At 43.3% G+C, this 14948-nt stretch overlaps 4 protein-coding genes across 4 annotated transcripts; 2 read left to right on the top strand and 2 right to left on the bottom strand.

Moving 5' to 3' along the window:
- Nucleotides 1–370: 370 nt before the first annotated feature.
- ALT_9672 (alpha-mannosidase) lies at nucleotides 371–3651 on the top strand (the record flags this gene model as incomplete). The annotated part of the gene is made up of 4 exons (XM_033564392.2): nucleotides 371–392; nucleotides 507–962; nucleotides 1023–3167; nucleotides 3227–3651. 4 exons carry the CDS (start codon nucleotides 371–373, stop codon nucleotides 3649–3651), a joined length of 3048 nt encoding a protein of 1015 aa, XP_033420283.2.
- Nucleotides 3652–5394: 1743 nt separating this feature from the next.
- On the bottom strand, nucleotides 5395–6497 carry ALT_9673 (class I SAM-dependent methyltransferase; the record flags this gene model as incomplete). The annotated part of the gene is made up of 3 exons (XM_033564391.2): nucleotides 5395–5511; nucleotides 5565–5898; nucleotides 5953–6497. The coding sequence occupies 3 exons, from the start codon at nucleotides 6495–6497 to the stop codon at nucleotides 5395–5397; spliced, it is 996 nt and encodes a 331-aa protein (XP_033420282.2).
- A 2145-nt stretch (nucleotides 6498–8642) lies between these two features.
- ALT_9674 (uncharacterized protein) lies at nucleotides 8643–9221 on the bottom strand (the record flags this gene model as incomplete). The annotated part of the gene is made up of 1 exon (XM_033564390.2): nucleotides 8643–9221. The coding sequence occupies one exon, from the start codon at nucleotides 9219–9221 to the stop codon at nucleotides 8643–8645; it is 579 nt and encodes a 192-aa protein (XP_033420281.2).
- A 1075-nt stretch (nucleotides 9222–10296) lies between these two features.
- On the top strand, nucleotides 10297–11184 carry ALT_9675 (NPP1 family protein; the record flags this gene model as incomplete). The annotated part of the gene is made up of 1 exon (XM_033564389.2): nucleotides 10297–11184. One exon carries the CDS (start codon nucleotides 10297–10299, stop codon nucleotides 11182–11184), a length of 888 nt encoding a protein of 295 aa, XP_033420280.2.
- Between the last annotated feature and the right edge of the window lie 3764 nt (nucleotides 11185–14948).

Below are 14948 nucleotides of genomic sequence, written 5' to 3' on the forward strand. Positions count from 1 at the left end.
AATTTACTTCGTTTGCCGATCGGCTAGACATCATACGTGTCCAGTACTTACAAGCAATTGGCAGAGGCACCGACGGAGCCATTCGCGGATGATCTCCAGATTTGGAAACTAGAATAGACAATCAGGTCTACCCATTGGACCTTATAAATGAAGCTCCGGCCCAAGTATTATCTGTTATAAGCTTGAGTAGGTTAACTCAGAACATCAGCAAGGTCCTAAATAGAAGTCAACATCACTCTGAGCACTGATCACGAGTAATCAAATATGACACAAGACAGCAATTATCCAAGGTTCTCAGCACGGCCTGTTGGCAAGCAAGTCCATAGCATCTACCGAGATCGTCTGGAGACGTTTATCCAGCCTGGTCAATATGAGAGGCAAAATCTTCTCTCGTAAGAGCTGCCGCTTATCGCATCAACCGTCTTTGATACTGACCTCTCCTCCATTCGCCACTAGATCGTTATATAAGGCACGATTTTGTGGTGAACCAACCATACAACTATCAGTGTGGTCTGCTCCAGGCCTCTCACGGCCTACATTCGACGAAGCCACATCGCAGCAGTTCCAACCCACTCAGGTAGGCCGATCTTTCGGACCTGGGTGGTCGACCCACTGGTTCAAGGTGCAAGTGCGAGTACCTGATGGGTTCTTGAATGAAGAGATCATAGAGTTGCATTGGGAGGCTAGTAACGAAGGTATGATCTGGACGGAAGACGGGCACCCACTGCAGGGGCTCAGTGGAGACGGAGAGCGCGTGGAATGGATTATCCCCCCTAAATTCAGGGACGGCAAAGAACACACATTCTACTTGGAAATGGCGTGTAACGGGATGTTTGGTCTTGGAAAAGGCGCAAGAAATCAACCTCCAGACCCTGATCGCTATTTTACTCTGGAGAAAGCTGAGATCGTGGCTGTCAACCAGGAAGCCCGAGCATTATACTTTGATTTTTCTGTCATCAGCGGTATGTCATGGCTTCTCGCTGTGTATCTGGAGAGCGACAACTAACTGTCTGCGACGATAGAGGCGGCGCGTCAATTTCCTGAGCACTCGTGGGAGAGCCACAAAGCGCTACAGGTTGCCAACACCATTATTGATGTGTTTACGGCTGGCGAAGGGAGTGATGCATCTATTCGCGAGGCCAGGCAGATAAGCCACGAGTATCTGGGAGAGAAAGCCGATCGGGCCGAGGTTTACGAGTCCCATACTGAGCCAATTGTTTACGCTATTGGACACTGTCATATTGACACCTGTTGGTTATGGCCATGGGAAGAGACAAAAAGAAAGGTGGCAAGGTCCTGGTCTAATCAGTGTGATCTGATTGATCGCTACCCGGAGCACCGTTTTACTGCATCTTCCGCCCAGCAATTCAAATGGCTCAAGCAGTATTACCCTTCGGTATATGCCAGGGTCATGGAAAAGATCAAGCAAGGCTCTTTTCAACCTATCGGAGGCAGCTGGGTAGAACACGATACCAACATGCCTAGCGGGGAATCTTTGATTCGCCAATTCCTCTATGGCCAGCGTTTTTTTCAGCGAGAATTTGGAAAGCGATCTCAAACATTCTGGCTCCCAGACACTTTCGGCTATACTGGGCAGCTTCCGCAGATATGTCGGCTCGCCGGTATGCATCGGTTTGTGACCCAGAAACTCAGCTGGAACAATATTAACAATTTCCCCCACACAACTTTTAACTGGGTCGCTCTTGATGGAAGTCAAGTGTTATGCCATATGCCCCCATCAGAAACCTACAATGCCGACGCTCAATTCTGTGAACTTGCCAATAGCATTGATCAGCATAAGTCGCTAGACCAAGATGCCTCATCCCTTTTGATCTTCGGCAAAGGCGATGGTGGAGGCGGCCCGACATTCCAACAAATTGAAACCCTGCGTCGGTTCCGTGGCTTGAGCGACAGGGTAGGACTCCTGCCCCGGGTTCACCAAGGCAAGTCTGTGGATGAATTCTTCGAGGCTCTGGAACGTAAGGCGGCGACTGGCACTGAATTTGTGACCTGGTATGGAGAACTCTACTTTGAGTTGCACAGGGGAACATATACTACACAAGCGAAGACCAAATGGAACAACCGAAAAGCAGAGATTATGCTCCATGATCTTGAATATCTCGCAACTCTGGCTAGCATCAAAAATAGCGGTTACCAGTATCCGAAAAGAGATATTGATGAGATCTGGGAAGGCATCCTTCTATGCCAGTTCCATGACTGTCTGCCAGGAAGCTGCATCAGAATGTGTTACGATGACTCTGACAAGCTTTACGCCGACGCATTTGCAAGTGGAGAGAGATTGCTCAGAGGAGCGCTTTCAGCACTCGGGTTCGTGCATGAGGCATCCCCTGACCAGGGACGAATTGCTCTCAACACTCTGCCATGGCCCCGCAAGGAATTGGTACAGCTTCCGTCCTCCCAGTACGCCGTAATTAAGGGAGGTATCGGTGTGGCTTCTGTCGAAAACCTTCCAGCTACACCCACTGAGCCTGTTATTTGCGTTGCTGAAGTCCGTAACAATGTATTTGAACTGTCAAACAGACATTACAAGCTGGAGGTTGAGAACGGGTCAATTATCTCCCTAGTTGATCTTTCAAACAACCGCCAGGTTCTCTCCCATGGCGGCAAGGCTAATCAATTTGTGATCTTTGATGACAAGCCTTTATACCGTCAAGCTTGGGATGTCGAGGTGTACCATCTCAATTCCCGAAAGGAATTGCAAGGCGGGAGTTCGGCCATCGCCGAGCGGGGCCCATACAGAGCAAGCATCGTCACCAAAACCATCATCAGCGAAAGGAGCTGGTTAAAATCGACCATTAGCCTCCATGCCGCCATAGATGATGAACCCTCTCGTATCGAAATCGATACCGAGGTCGAATGGCACGAGGACATGAAGTTCCTGAAGGTTGAATTCGACGTCGACGTGATGAACACTGAGGCTTCATATGAAACTCAGTATGGAATTGTGAAAAGACCGACACATTACAACACCCAGTGGGACATGGCTAAGTTTGAGGTTTGCTGTCACAAATGGGCAGACCTTTCCGAAAATGGCTACGGGGTTTCTATATTGAACGATAGCAAGTACGGGTTTTCTACCTGTGGTCATCTCATGCGCTTGTCTCTCCTGCGCTCTCCCAAGGCCCCTGATGCGTCTGCTGATATGGGTTAGTAGTTGCGAAGAAATCCTTCACCTTGCAGTTTCAGCTTACTATAATTTCCGCAGGCCATCATCGTATCAGGTACGCTATTTTTCCCCACCGTGGCCCTCTGGACTTTAGAACTGTACGTGCGGGATACAACTTCAACAACCCCATGCATTTGATTTTGGGGTCAGGCCCGGCATCGTTGGACGACATTACCCTTACGGGCAACGAATCACTAATCCTAGATACTATCAAACGGGGAGAAGATGACGAAGATGTCTCGTTGGCTGACTCTGAGAGAAGGAAGGGTCAGAGCATTATCCTCCGTGTGTTTGAGAGTCTGGGAGGGCATGCAAGTGGTACCATCAAGACTACCTTGCCAGTCGTCAACGTTTGGAAATGCAACATCCTTGAGGATGACGAGGAGCCACTAGAAATCCAGGATGGGAATATCAGAATTGCTCTTCGTGCGTTTGAAGTTGCCACATTCAGGTTGCAATTATGATGTTTCTCGCTCACTGTGGCGCTATAGAGTGATAGGACCTATTCTTAGACTAGATTTGAAAACCTGACACAGTGAATATGGAAATGATACTATTGCCTTGGTGCTTGTTATTCAAAGAAGGGTAGCATCACCTTCACTCTTCTATGTCTCTAAGTACCCTCTTCAACCTAAGGAGCTCGTCTCTCTCATACCTGAGCCACATCTAACAATCTTACTCGAGTCCATACGCCAATCTACCATGATTACAGAAGAAACATTTCACCAGTAGAATACTTTTGTATAGGGATTCACTTGTTGGGTTAACACCACAACTATAGCTAATCATAATAAGACCTATACCATTTGATAGAGCTTAAAGAAACTAATGTAATAATGGTATTATTATTAAAAATTCAAAGGATTAGTAGAGTTATTTATAGTTAAAGAAAAAAACAATTTAAAAGTAGTTAGTATACTTTAGGAGACTAACTACTTTTAAGTTTCTATTATATGAGTTCTACAAACGGCAGTATCCTGTTTTCCACGCTGTAGGCCCGAGACTCTGTCATAAGGGCACTGAACACGATCTAGACGGGCCTTCCTGCAACCTAGGATGTAAATAATCTCCTTGACAGACTGTATTCTCATTCCTTTCCGGCCTGCGCAAAATCGGGCTACAAATTACACTGACCGGCCCTTTTATTTCGTTTGCTGCACAGGTTCAGTCCTACTCCTCACTCCTCTGTAGCCTGCAGGTTCGACTGCCGGACAAATGCAAGGGGGGCTGGCCTTGCTTTGGCCAACTTCCCATTGCCGGCCCTGTTGCTATCAGCCTCTAAACCGGATTACTAGATGTGCTTGAAATTCGGGTCAAGACATAGGTGCTCTGCGCTTTGGATGGAGCACTCCCTATCCTACTTATAGTATAATATTCTAAGAGGGCATAAAGATGGTAAACATATAGACTATCTCAGCTGGCTATATTCTTAACTAAGGACTGGATCGTATAATACTATCACAGGTATAGAATGATAGATAAGGGGTCCTACCATATTAAGTAGTCAAAGTTAATTAAATTTAACTATACTTTAAGCCAACTCTCCATGCAATATAAATAAATATTAATATAATACTGCTTATATTCTAAATAGACAGTATCATCTGCAGATGGACCATGATAGATAGAACCTTCCCTATCACTATTACTCTAGTCCTGGTTTATGAAGTAAAGAAGAATCATTAGGTCAGCTTAGTTCCATGTCTTAAACATAACCCAGGTCCCAGGCAGGAGAATTAGGAGAGACCTTAAACAGAACCTACTTCCATCGCAGCATTTCAACGCTGACTGTCCAAGTCTTGGGCTACCATCTAAAGGTAAAATACTCTTAGTTAGATTGGGAGACAATCTGGCCACTATCAGTGTAAGTGACCTGGAGCTCGGGTAAATGAGACAGCAGAGAAAAACCACTCCAAAGGTGATGGTAAAGGCGATGGTAGTATTGCTCTGCCATACTCACACTTGACCTTTCCATTGAGTGTTCGCAGATATCAACCCTGTGAAGTACCTTGCCTGATCAAGTGGCTGCTTGACCGGTTAACCAGGGGAGGCGGGACTCCAGGGAGAAAGCTGCGGGGCTACGGTGCCAGGGGAACAATGGCAAAGGTAAAAAAGGGGCGAGCCAATGAACAGAGAGCATATTCATATTGTATACGGAGATGATGAAATTCAAGTCTCAATCTGTGTCGTTGACTGGGGTGCAACTGCTACTTGTCTGGTTTGCGACCATACACCACCGAGACATGGATGTAACCGTGGATGCTGGGATCGCGGATTGCCTTTCTCATCTCGGCGATTGTCATTTCAACCTCGGCTCTAGAGAACTGCGAACGAGTCAGTACCAGCTTTGAGAGGATTGAGGGTGACAAGCTCTCACTCCCAGCACATTGGTCCACAAGTACATCGTCCACATTTCCATACTCTCTTCGACCACCAACCGACAGTATTTCCCCAGCATTTTCAGGTGCTTTTCCTTCGGCCACGGCCCAATCGGTAGTTTGTAACGTCGCTCGACTACCTCGATGAAGCCGGCGTCGATCATGCGCTGTTTTGACTCGTCGACAATGCGAAGGGTCTTGCCGAATCGATCACCGCTCTCGAGGCTAGCCTTGCCCCATTTCTCGTAGACAGTTCCCACGTGACTTCCATCGTCTGATGTAGGCACAACTCCCATCTCAACTTGCTCGATGTACCCGCCCGGTACTAGATGTCTTCAACCACCTTCATTAGCACAGTCAACCATTCCAGAATCGGCGAAGGTGTACCTCAGAGCCTGTTGATAAAACCTGTTCCAGTCGGCCACGGACCCATACAACCCCCGCACATGAATGTAGTCAAACGGCTCCCGGTACATCCACTCGTCACAGCAATCGTCGACCTCAAAGCTCAGGTTGGGCGGTACCATCCGCGGCTGGATAGGCGAGAGATCAGTACCAATGACCGTGGCTGTGGGATACATATCCGCAAACTCAAAGGCCCAGGCCCCCGTCCCTGTGCCGACATCTAGAACTCGTTTCGGATGCTGTAATGGAGCGAGATGCAACTCTCCGTGGAGAAGGAGACCGTACAAAAAGTGGCACATATCCATCGCATCTATCGCCTTTTCATCGTTCGACCCCCAGTACGCACCGGCGTGGTAGGCGTGGTACCGTCGCCCATTTTCGTAGATATAATCAAAGACGCTGCTGCGGAGGGAGGTTACTTCCGAGTCTGTCGCTGTGTAAGTTGACGCCCAGTCATCGCCTGAGTCAACGGTGATGGTTTCTGCCTCAACAGTCATTTCGCGGGGCGGGTTTGGCGGATGAAACATGGGATGACAGGGGAGGGCGCCCTTTATATGCGGGGCATAATATCATCTGTGTAGCGGCGCCTTGTCCGCGTGCAATTGCTGGCACAAGGAATAAATTGAGTGGCCAATCATAGCCTTGTCCTGACTCGCCGTTGCTGAACCGTTGATCCACCTTGATAGTGGTGGGGCTTATGGCCTGTAATAAACGTTGGATGGTGTCGTTGATTGACCATTTGTACACGGTCTAGAGAGTTGGAAGCCTGTCTCCTTGAACGAATCTGACATTTTACTGGCTTCTCGAATGAACCGCCAAGCTGACGTCAAACGCTAGCCGGTTCAAAAAGAGTTGGCAACCGTAATTCGCAGCATGAGCTCAACGACCCTCATTTAATACATCGGAAAGGAGTGTCGCACTTCCTAGAGGGTATGGGGGAGTACAGACATAAATGTCATGTTTAATATATCATGTTTACCTGACTTTCTCAGCAGGTGCTAATCTGGCATCATTTTTGAAATAAAATGTCAGTTCTCAGTCTCTCATACTGTAAACAGTATTTTTGGGTGAAAATTTACACGCTCCGGTTGAGGAATTGTTATTTGGCAGCAGATGGCCTGGTAGAACATCGAATCGGACTTGTACTAGAGCAACACGATGCGGGCATGTGCGGAGTCCTTAAACAGTCGATTATGAAGAAGGATTTCAGAGCGAAGAGCTGTTATTCTGTTGTCTGTGAGGAGGAGCTTGCGCATGGGTGCAACAGGCGTTTCGACCGAGATAGCTTTCGAAAGTCCACAACCGTACGTCCTGACCATTGCCTACTCGACAGCTGGCAAAGTTATCTGAAATTGATAACCAGAAACAAGATACTTTTTAGAGCAAGAACTCCTGACTTCTTTAACATCATAGTCCAAGGATCGATATTTTGCATTGCAATCACCTGTTCCTTACATTTAACAAAGAATGAAGATCATTGCTTGGTCGTTGCCAAGGTTCTCGAGTATCGGGATCAGAGCAACGCCTTCACTGTCACTATTGCCAAGTTAATGTAGACATATCTCATATTGCACACTGTACGCTACGGACCCTAGTCATCGAGCTTCCCAAGGTGGGAGGCCAAAAACAGTTGGGAGGATTATGCTGCCCTGTCAGCCGTTAATATGGGCATCATAGTATTCCAGTTCGTATCTTCATCATCGTGAAGGGCGCAAAGCTTCTCGATCCTGCAGAGTTACCGGCCTCTATGGGCCGTGTTGATGATTCGCGATGCCCGAGAAGTTCGCCACTAAGAGGTTCATGCATGAAGCAGGATATGTCATAAGTTACGTAAATCAGCGTCGGTGCCGCAATCTTTGGAGGGGTCTGTTTGAGATATAAACTGCTGGCGTTGGCAGAATACTAGTATATCACATGAGGGAATTTAACAGCTTCTGTCTTAGATATCCCTATGACACTGAGCCCTCTCTAATGGAGATAATTCAATGGCGGGATAAGATATATAGCCCACATATTAAACAACTTGAAAGTTGAGTGACTAAAGAGAATAAAGGAGACTACACAAAAGAATTATAGCAAGTTAGTCACACATAGCAGCAAGTCTTAGTATTCATAAGATGTCTTGGAACAAAGTGGGAGCATATGGTCTTCTAGTGCAGAAAAGGCCTCTTTCCAGTCTTCTGGACCACACAAGGCGTCCCCTAACAAACTTAGGGGCCTTTTTAACACTCAAACAGCAGGAGGGACAAATAGAAGCAAGTCCATCCTTATAACTTTCTGCCCAAAGATGGGAGCTTCCTGTCCGTTTGTCCTATTATTCCAGTGCAGGAAGGAGACTCCTTGGGAGACGTCCATCTCGAAGGGACGATAGGACGGCTATCTCCTTATGAATTTTGATTACGTGAAATACTTGCTGGAGGCATTGTTTATTGTTAGGTATACTCCTGAGAATCATATAAGACAACATGATGAATTCCCCCTCCAAGTCCCATTTATTTGGATGAAAAGCGAGTAGGAACATTAGACGCACCAAATGCTTGAACTATAAATCCCACCATTGCATGCCATGACAAAACATAAATCGAGCAGGTACATGCAACACTTCAAACCCTTCCTTGTTCCACAAATAACAACACACATCAAATTTCCCCTACCTCAACAACACCAACACATCAATTATTCAACACATCACAAATTACAGCCCCGGAAGGCGGACTCGGATTCACCGGCGCAGGCCCAGGGTTCGGCGCCGGAGCTGGCTTAACATGCGGCGTCGGCGTGCCTCGATGATTGCACACATACGCACTTGAGCACCACTTGCCATCATCAAGCTTATAAACCTTATCACGATGATAACTATAGCATTTGAGCGGCAAATTCATCTCATACATATGCCACGCGTCGCCTGCAGCAATGGGGTCCTTGATGTTTGGATTGATGTGCACAGTAAACACGTCGCCGTTGGGCATGCGTGCGGACACGCCGCCCTTTTGGCCCCAGGGATATGAACCGGACCAGGGGACATTGACCATCATTGTTGGTTTATTGGTGTCGGCGCCGTTGCCCGTCCAGACGTCGCCGGGATAGTAGATCATTTCGCGGGAGGTGGAGCCGCCGTTGACGCCGAGGCCGATACCGCAGTCAGCGAGGACGAGGTTTTCGTTGGGGGTTCTTTGGGATGTCGCGAGGTGCAGGAGGGAGAGTAGACTCGTGAAGAGGAGGATAATATTGCTTTGCTTGAGTGCCGCCATTTTGGAGGTTGGCTCGAAGAGCAGGCAGGCAGCGTTGATGGACGAGCAAGGGCAGTTGCTATTAAAACGGGCGAGGTTTCTTCTTTAACATTCACCGGGCAACCAGCGCTGAAACTGCGACAAGTTATAGACCTCATGATAGAGAATGGATGATGGGCTTGTTGGGAAGTCTGTCGACCCAGCTGAGGTGCGGGGTACTGTGAGCCTAGATAGCATTATGGAGCAGAAAAGCCTGCATGCGCCCGGAGTGCATATCAGCTCTCGGGGTTCTCCGGCATCACTATCAGCACTATCAGCCGTTTTCTCCCCTAAGTGTTCACCGCATCGTATACTGCAGTGCTTGTCTGCTGCAGGTCATGCCATGACTGCTTGGACAGTAGTGGCGGTGACTGCTAATTGCGAAGTGCGCAATCGGAATCGCCGATGCGAGGATGACGTGGGGGTCCGAAAAGCATCTAGGGCTGAAAATCTTTCCGGGGAAATTGCAGCTGAACACAGATGGCAGTTCTCGACCAGTTCTAGACCCTTACTAGTAGCACCTTGAACAGTCAAAGAAAAGCCAATCTAGAATTACATCTGCTGATCTAAGCACCTCGTGCATGAAGGAAAAATAGGCCGACGACATGTCAGGGGTTGCAGGCCAGCCACGTAGCTAGGGCTGAACATCCCTACCAAGCTAACGGCGGCCTGAGTGAGGATCGCCAGTTCTAGAAGATTAATGGGGCGCTATAATATGCATAATGACGTCCTGTCATGTATATGTATCCACCGCAGGGATGTTACAGTATCACTCGACTTATTAGCCAAGTGTCTGTGGCGTCGCACAATACGACAGGACGCTCTGACTCTCATGTATTGAGGACATGGCCTGCGATTCAGGTGAGGCTTCGCCTCTTTCGAAGCGCGTTGAAAATTAATCGCATTCAGCTGGCTGCGACAAGCATGGCGTCTCTGAATGAAGAACAGAAATAGGAATGATATATCAAGCGGTTGGGAACGCTTCAGAAACCCACTATTCTACAAGTCAGCTTGCACACCCAACTTCCAAACCCAGCCCCCAACCTCAGCGCTCGCAATGCTGGCCCTCAACCTTCACAAACTAGCCCTGTTCATCCCGCTCCTGGGAACCTGCCTAGCAGAGCTCCTCACTCCGTTCCCAGACACCGCCAGTGACCTCGCCATCAAGTTCCAACCCGTCCTTGACTTCGACACGGACAGCTGCTACCAGACCGCGGCCATCGGCAAAGACTACAAAGTCAACGCTGGTATCGACCCACCCCTTGCTCCACCCCGTCCTCCGGGTCCAGGACCAATTATTCGAGCCGCCACCGACGACGAGCAAGTCGTCTTCGCTGCCAACGCTAGCGACAGCGACAGCGAGATTGGGATCCGCTCGGGCGGTCCCTTCGCACCCTTTGGATGCCGCGACAAGGCCCGACTAGAACACAGCCAGACGTACGTCCGTGAGCGCTGCAACCACGGCTGGTGCGCGTATCTGTACGGGTACTACTTTGAAGTCGACACTGGGTTTTCAAACGCACACAAGCACGACTGGGAGCACGTCATTGTGTGGACGCTCAATGACCAAGTGTTTTTCGTCTCATGGTCTGCACATGGCGACTACACAACGCACTACTCGTCCACGATCCGGTTCGAAGGCTCGCACCCGAAGATCGTGTACCATCTCGGTTCGTCGGGTACGCACTCACTTCGCAAGGCCGAGGCCAAGGACGATAAGATTGAGAACGATACCGGCCGGTGGTTTCGGGCGCCGCTTGTTTCGCTGGAGAAGATGCCCTGCGAGTTTAATCGGAGGCTGCTGAATAATAATTGGGGCAGTGCGCATAGTGATTTGAGTAGGTTTGGGGAGAAGCTGGATAAGTGGATGCCGTGGGATGCGAGGAATAATGAGCATTTTAACCCGTGGGAGCCCAAGGTGCCTTCATGGGCTGTGAGAGGGTGAGTTGGGGATGGACGATAGCTATCAGTTTGTATTGTGGACGGCGGTCAGATTGGGCTTTTTTTTTTTTTTTTTTTTTTCCCTTCCAATTCATAAAAATGCATATTTAATCGCAGATGATGAACAAAGCTGATTCAAAAAACAACTTGTCCAGTACATCAGAATGCAGGTCAGCCAACCCTAGAGTTGCATTTAGTCCAAGTTCGGGTGAGTTCAAAACCAGTTAGCACCGAACCGCTGCGATTTCGAGTTCAAATTTTAGAAATCAGAAGTTCGGAACCGACCCTGATCTGGTCCGATTTGGTGCAAGTTTAACTGTAAAAACCACTACTAGGCCTAGATAGGCAGTACTAACCTATCCAGGCAGGCAGTAGGCCCAGGTAATATCAAAAATTTCAATGGTTTTCAGAATTTAATTTCTCCTATCTTAGGCCTGTATCTAGGATTTATTAAATATATTTATAATTTTTATATGAAATATATAGTAATTATTATCATATTAATCTATATCTAAAATTTTAATTCAATATCTATAGGGCTGAATAGGTGGTGGTTAAAAAATCATTTCTGAACCATAGTAGTTGTCAACTATTAGATAGACTAGATACTAGGCTATCTAGTGATATTAATATTTCTATGGAAATCTGAAAAATTAGTGATTACTAAGCAAAATAGTTTCTAGTGGTTTAACCAGTGACCCCCTGGATCTAACCCTGACCCACCCCTAACTTAGTGCAGGTTTGCAATCTAGGAACCAAATGTTACAGCACTGACACAGCTGTGCTAGCGTGAGGTGGGTGTGATAGGCAGAAACCCAAGGATTAATGATCACCAGTCAATCCTGGAATGATCAGGGCATAATCTAGAGGAATACTAAATCTAGACAGGTTTCTATAGAAAAATAGTTTAGTAGTTACTTACTAAATATTTTTCAGAATAACTATATACTAGTTATAAATCTATCTACTAGTATATTACTATACCATCTACTATAACTACCTAAGGGGGGAATCTGGATATATAAGGATACTTATTTATATTATATCTAGCACTCTTAGTTTAGTTTCTTATATTTAATATAAATTACTTACTTAAGTATAAGTTCACTAATCTAATTTATTAGTTACTTACCACTATTAAGTATATATACTTAATAGGCCTTGCTTCTATCTCTACTATTATTATTCTTATATTACCTTTAGATTATCCTTAATCCTATTTAGATTATTATACTACTATATTATTAAGGTTACCTAGTTAGTAAGCCTTAGGTAAGTATTAGATATAGTCCAGGACTATATCACCTCATTCCTAAAGTAGTTGACTAGCAGAGAACAGCAGAGATGGATCCCAGGGTGTGACAACCTTTAGATAAAGAGTCTAGTAGTAATAAACTTTCTAAATATCTTAGAGAATATATATCTCGCTTCCCCTAAGTTATTATCCTTATATTAATCTAACTATAGTTAAATTACCTTTAAGAAGATAAGTCCTTTAATATTCTTAGCTAGTAGAAAATAAATGCTTCTTAATTCCTAAAGCTTATCTTAATTACTTAAGACTTCCTAACACTATAATGATCCATCACTAGGGGAGGTGATCATACAAATCCTAGGGTTGACAGGGGGGGAGGTGATCAGGGTAACTCATCACTACCCCCTAATCTAGTCAAATCTTAATATTTTTAAATGATTTAAAATGATTTATGATTCTAACTAGCTAGTCTATTAGATTCTAATATTAGATTCTAGATTAGTTACTAGTAAGGGGGTTAAACTAGGGGGGTCAGGGTAAGGTCGAAATTTTTTGTTGGGGTCTGCCAAGACCACTATCTGCGGGAAGTCTATACCCTTTTATGCCACCACTGACTATGGATTAGTGCCTGAGGTGTCTATCAACCTAGTAGGGCCTTAGAAATCAGGCAGAAACTATAAGAAAAATAATTATTAGTATTTACTAAGAGTCTAGTACTAGATAACTAATTATAAATATTTTTAGTAAATAGTAGGTACTTTTAGCTATAGAATAATAATAGTCTGATTAGGTAAGCATACTTCCTGATTTTTTAAAAATTCTTAGAATATACTTTGAAATTTATTACCTGCTGACTAATTATAATTATTTTTAGTAAATAGAGCTAATTTTAACTAGCCTAGTAATATATAGCATGCTTAGTGATATTAAGTCTAGAATTTTTAAAAATTCATAGAAGTAAATAGTTTATTAATTTTATTTAGTAGAGAATAGGGATATATATTAGAGAGGGGTAATACTACTAGGCCTAGTAGGCTAGATAGTAATTAGATCTAGTAGGGATAGAAGATATATATATATCTATAGCTACTTAGTTAAGATAAGGTAGAGAAGATATATATATTTTCAAAGTAAGGGGGAGGTAAGAGAATACTAAGGAGTAGATCTAGACTAGATAGATTAATATAGTTTAGTTATGAAATTTAGTATACCTATCTTAGAAGTAGTATATAATTAGGGAATAATATATATTTAGAAGATAAGAATATAAGAAATATAGTAACTAAATAGAGTAGTATTATAAATATATATAGTAATAAATTAATATAAATAAGATAAAGAGGAATAGATAAAGATATAATAAACTATTAGAAAGTAATAATAGAAGAGATCTAAAGTAATCTAAATAGACTAGAAGTATATATAAAGATAAAGAAAGGTAATAATATACTAGTATCTATATAGTAGCTAAGTATATATAAAAATAGATAAAGATATTATAATAAATTATAAGGAATATAAGGAGATAGATAAGACTAAGAGATAGATAAAATAAGATTAGATAATAAAGGATAATAATAGATAGTATATATTCTAGAGTAGAATAAAAGATAAAGTATAAAGAATAAATATTATAATAATTAAAATATATAAATAGAATTAGAATACAAAAGATTTAGATAAGTAAATAAAATAATTAAAAAGAAGAAAAGAATTAGAGTAGAGATTTAAATAGATATAAAAGAAGAAGTATAAACTATATAAAATAAAAGGATATTAAATAAGATAAGTATAATTAATATTATAGTAGTTAAGTTAGAAGATAAAAGAAGTAGATACTAATATAAAAGATTAAAATAGTAATTAAAATTAGTTATAGAGAAAGAGAGAGAGAAAGAGAGAGAGAAAGAGAGAGAGAAAGAGAGAGAGAAAGAGAGAGAGAAAGAGAGAGAGAAAGAGAGAGAGAAAGAGAGAGAGAGTATAATTATAACTATTATAAAGTAGAAAATATAATAGAAATCTAAAGAATAGGCCTAGACTAATAATAGTTAATAATATAATTTAGTATAGCTTTCTTAGGAATAGAATATATATCTATAGCTATAGTAGATAGAGGTATACTATTAGAGAATTATATATATTTAAAAGTTAAGAATATAATAAGAGAAATAAAGAGAATAAAGCAGATTAGTACTATAAATATTTATAGTATTAAATTAGAATAAATAAGATAAAAAGAATAGAAATATAAATAATTAGATTATTTAGAAGGTAATTATAAAGAATAATAATATAAAAAGATATATAAAAAGTAATAAAGGAAGGAAGTTAGGAAGTAGATTAAGTAAACTAAGATATATATAAGGATAGAGAGGGGTATAAAGATAAGAGATATTAAATAAAGAGATAATAATTTAGTTAGGTATAAGGATTAGTAAATATATAGAGGAAGAATAGGAATAGATAATAAGAAATATAAAATAATAGATAGTACTAAGGAATATATAAAATAA

The sequence above is a fragment of the Aspergillus lentulus genome, assembly GCF_001445615.1.
Source record: "Aspergillus lentulus DNA, contig: Alt17, strain: IFM 54703, whole genome shotgun sequence".
Classification (NCBI taxonomy): Eukaryota; Fungi; Ascomycota; class Eurotiomycetes; order Eurotiales; family Aspergillaceae; genus Aspergillus; species Aspergillus lentulus.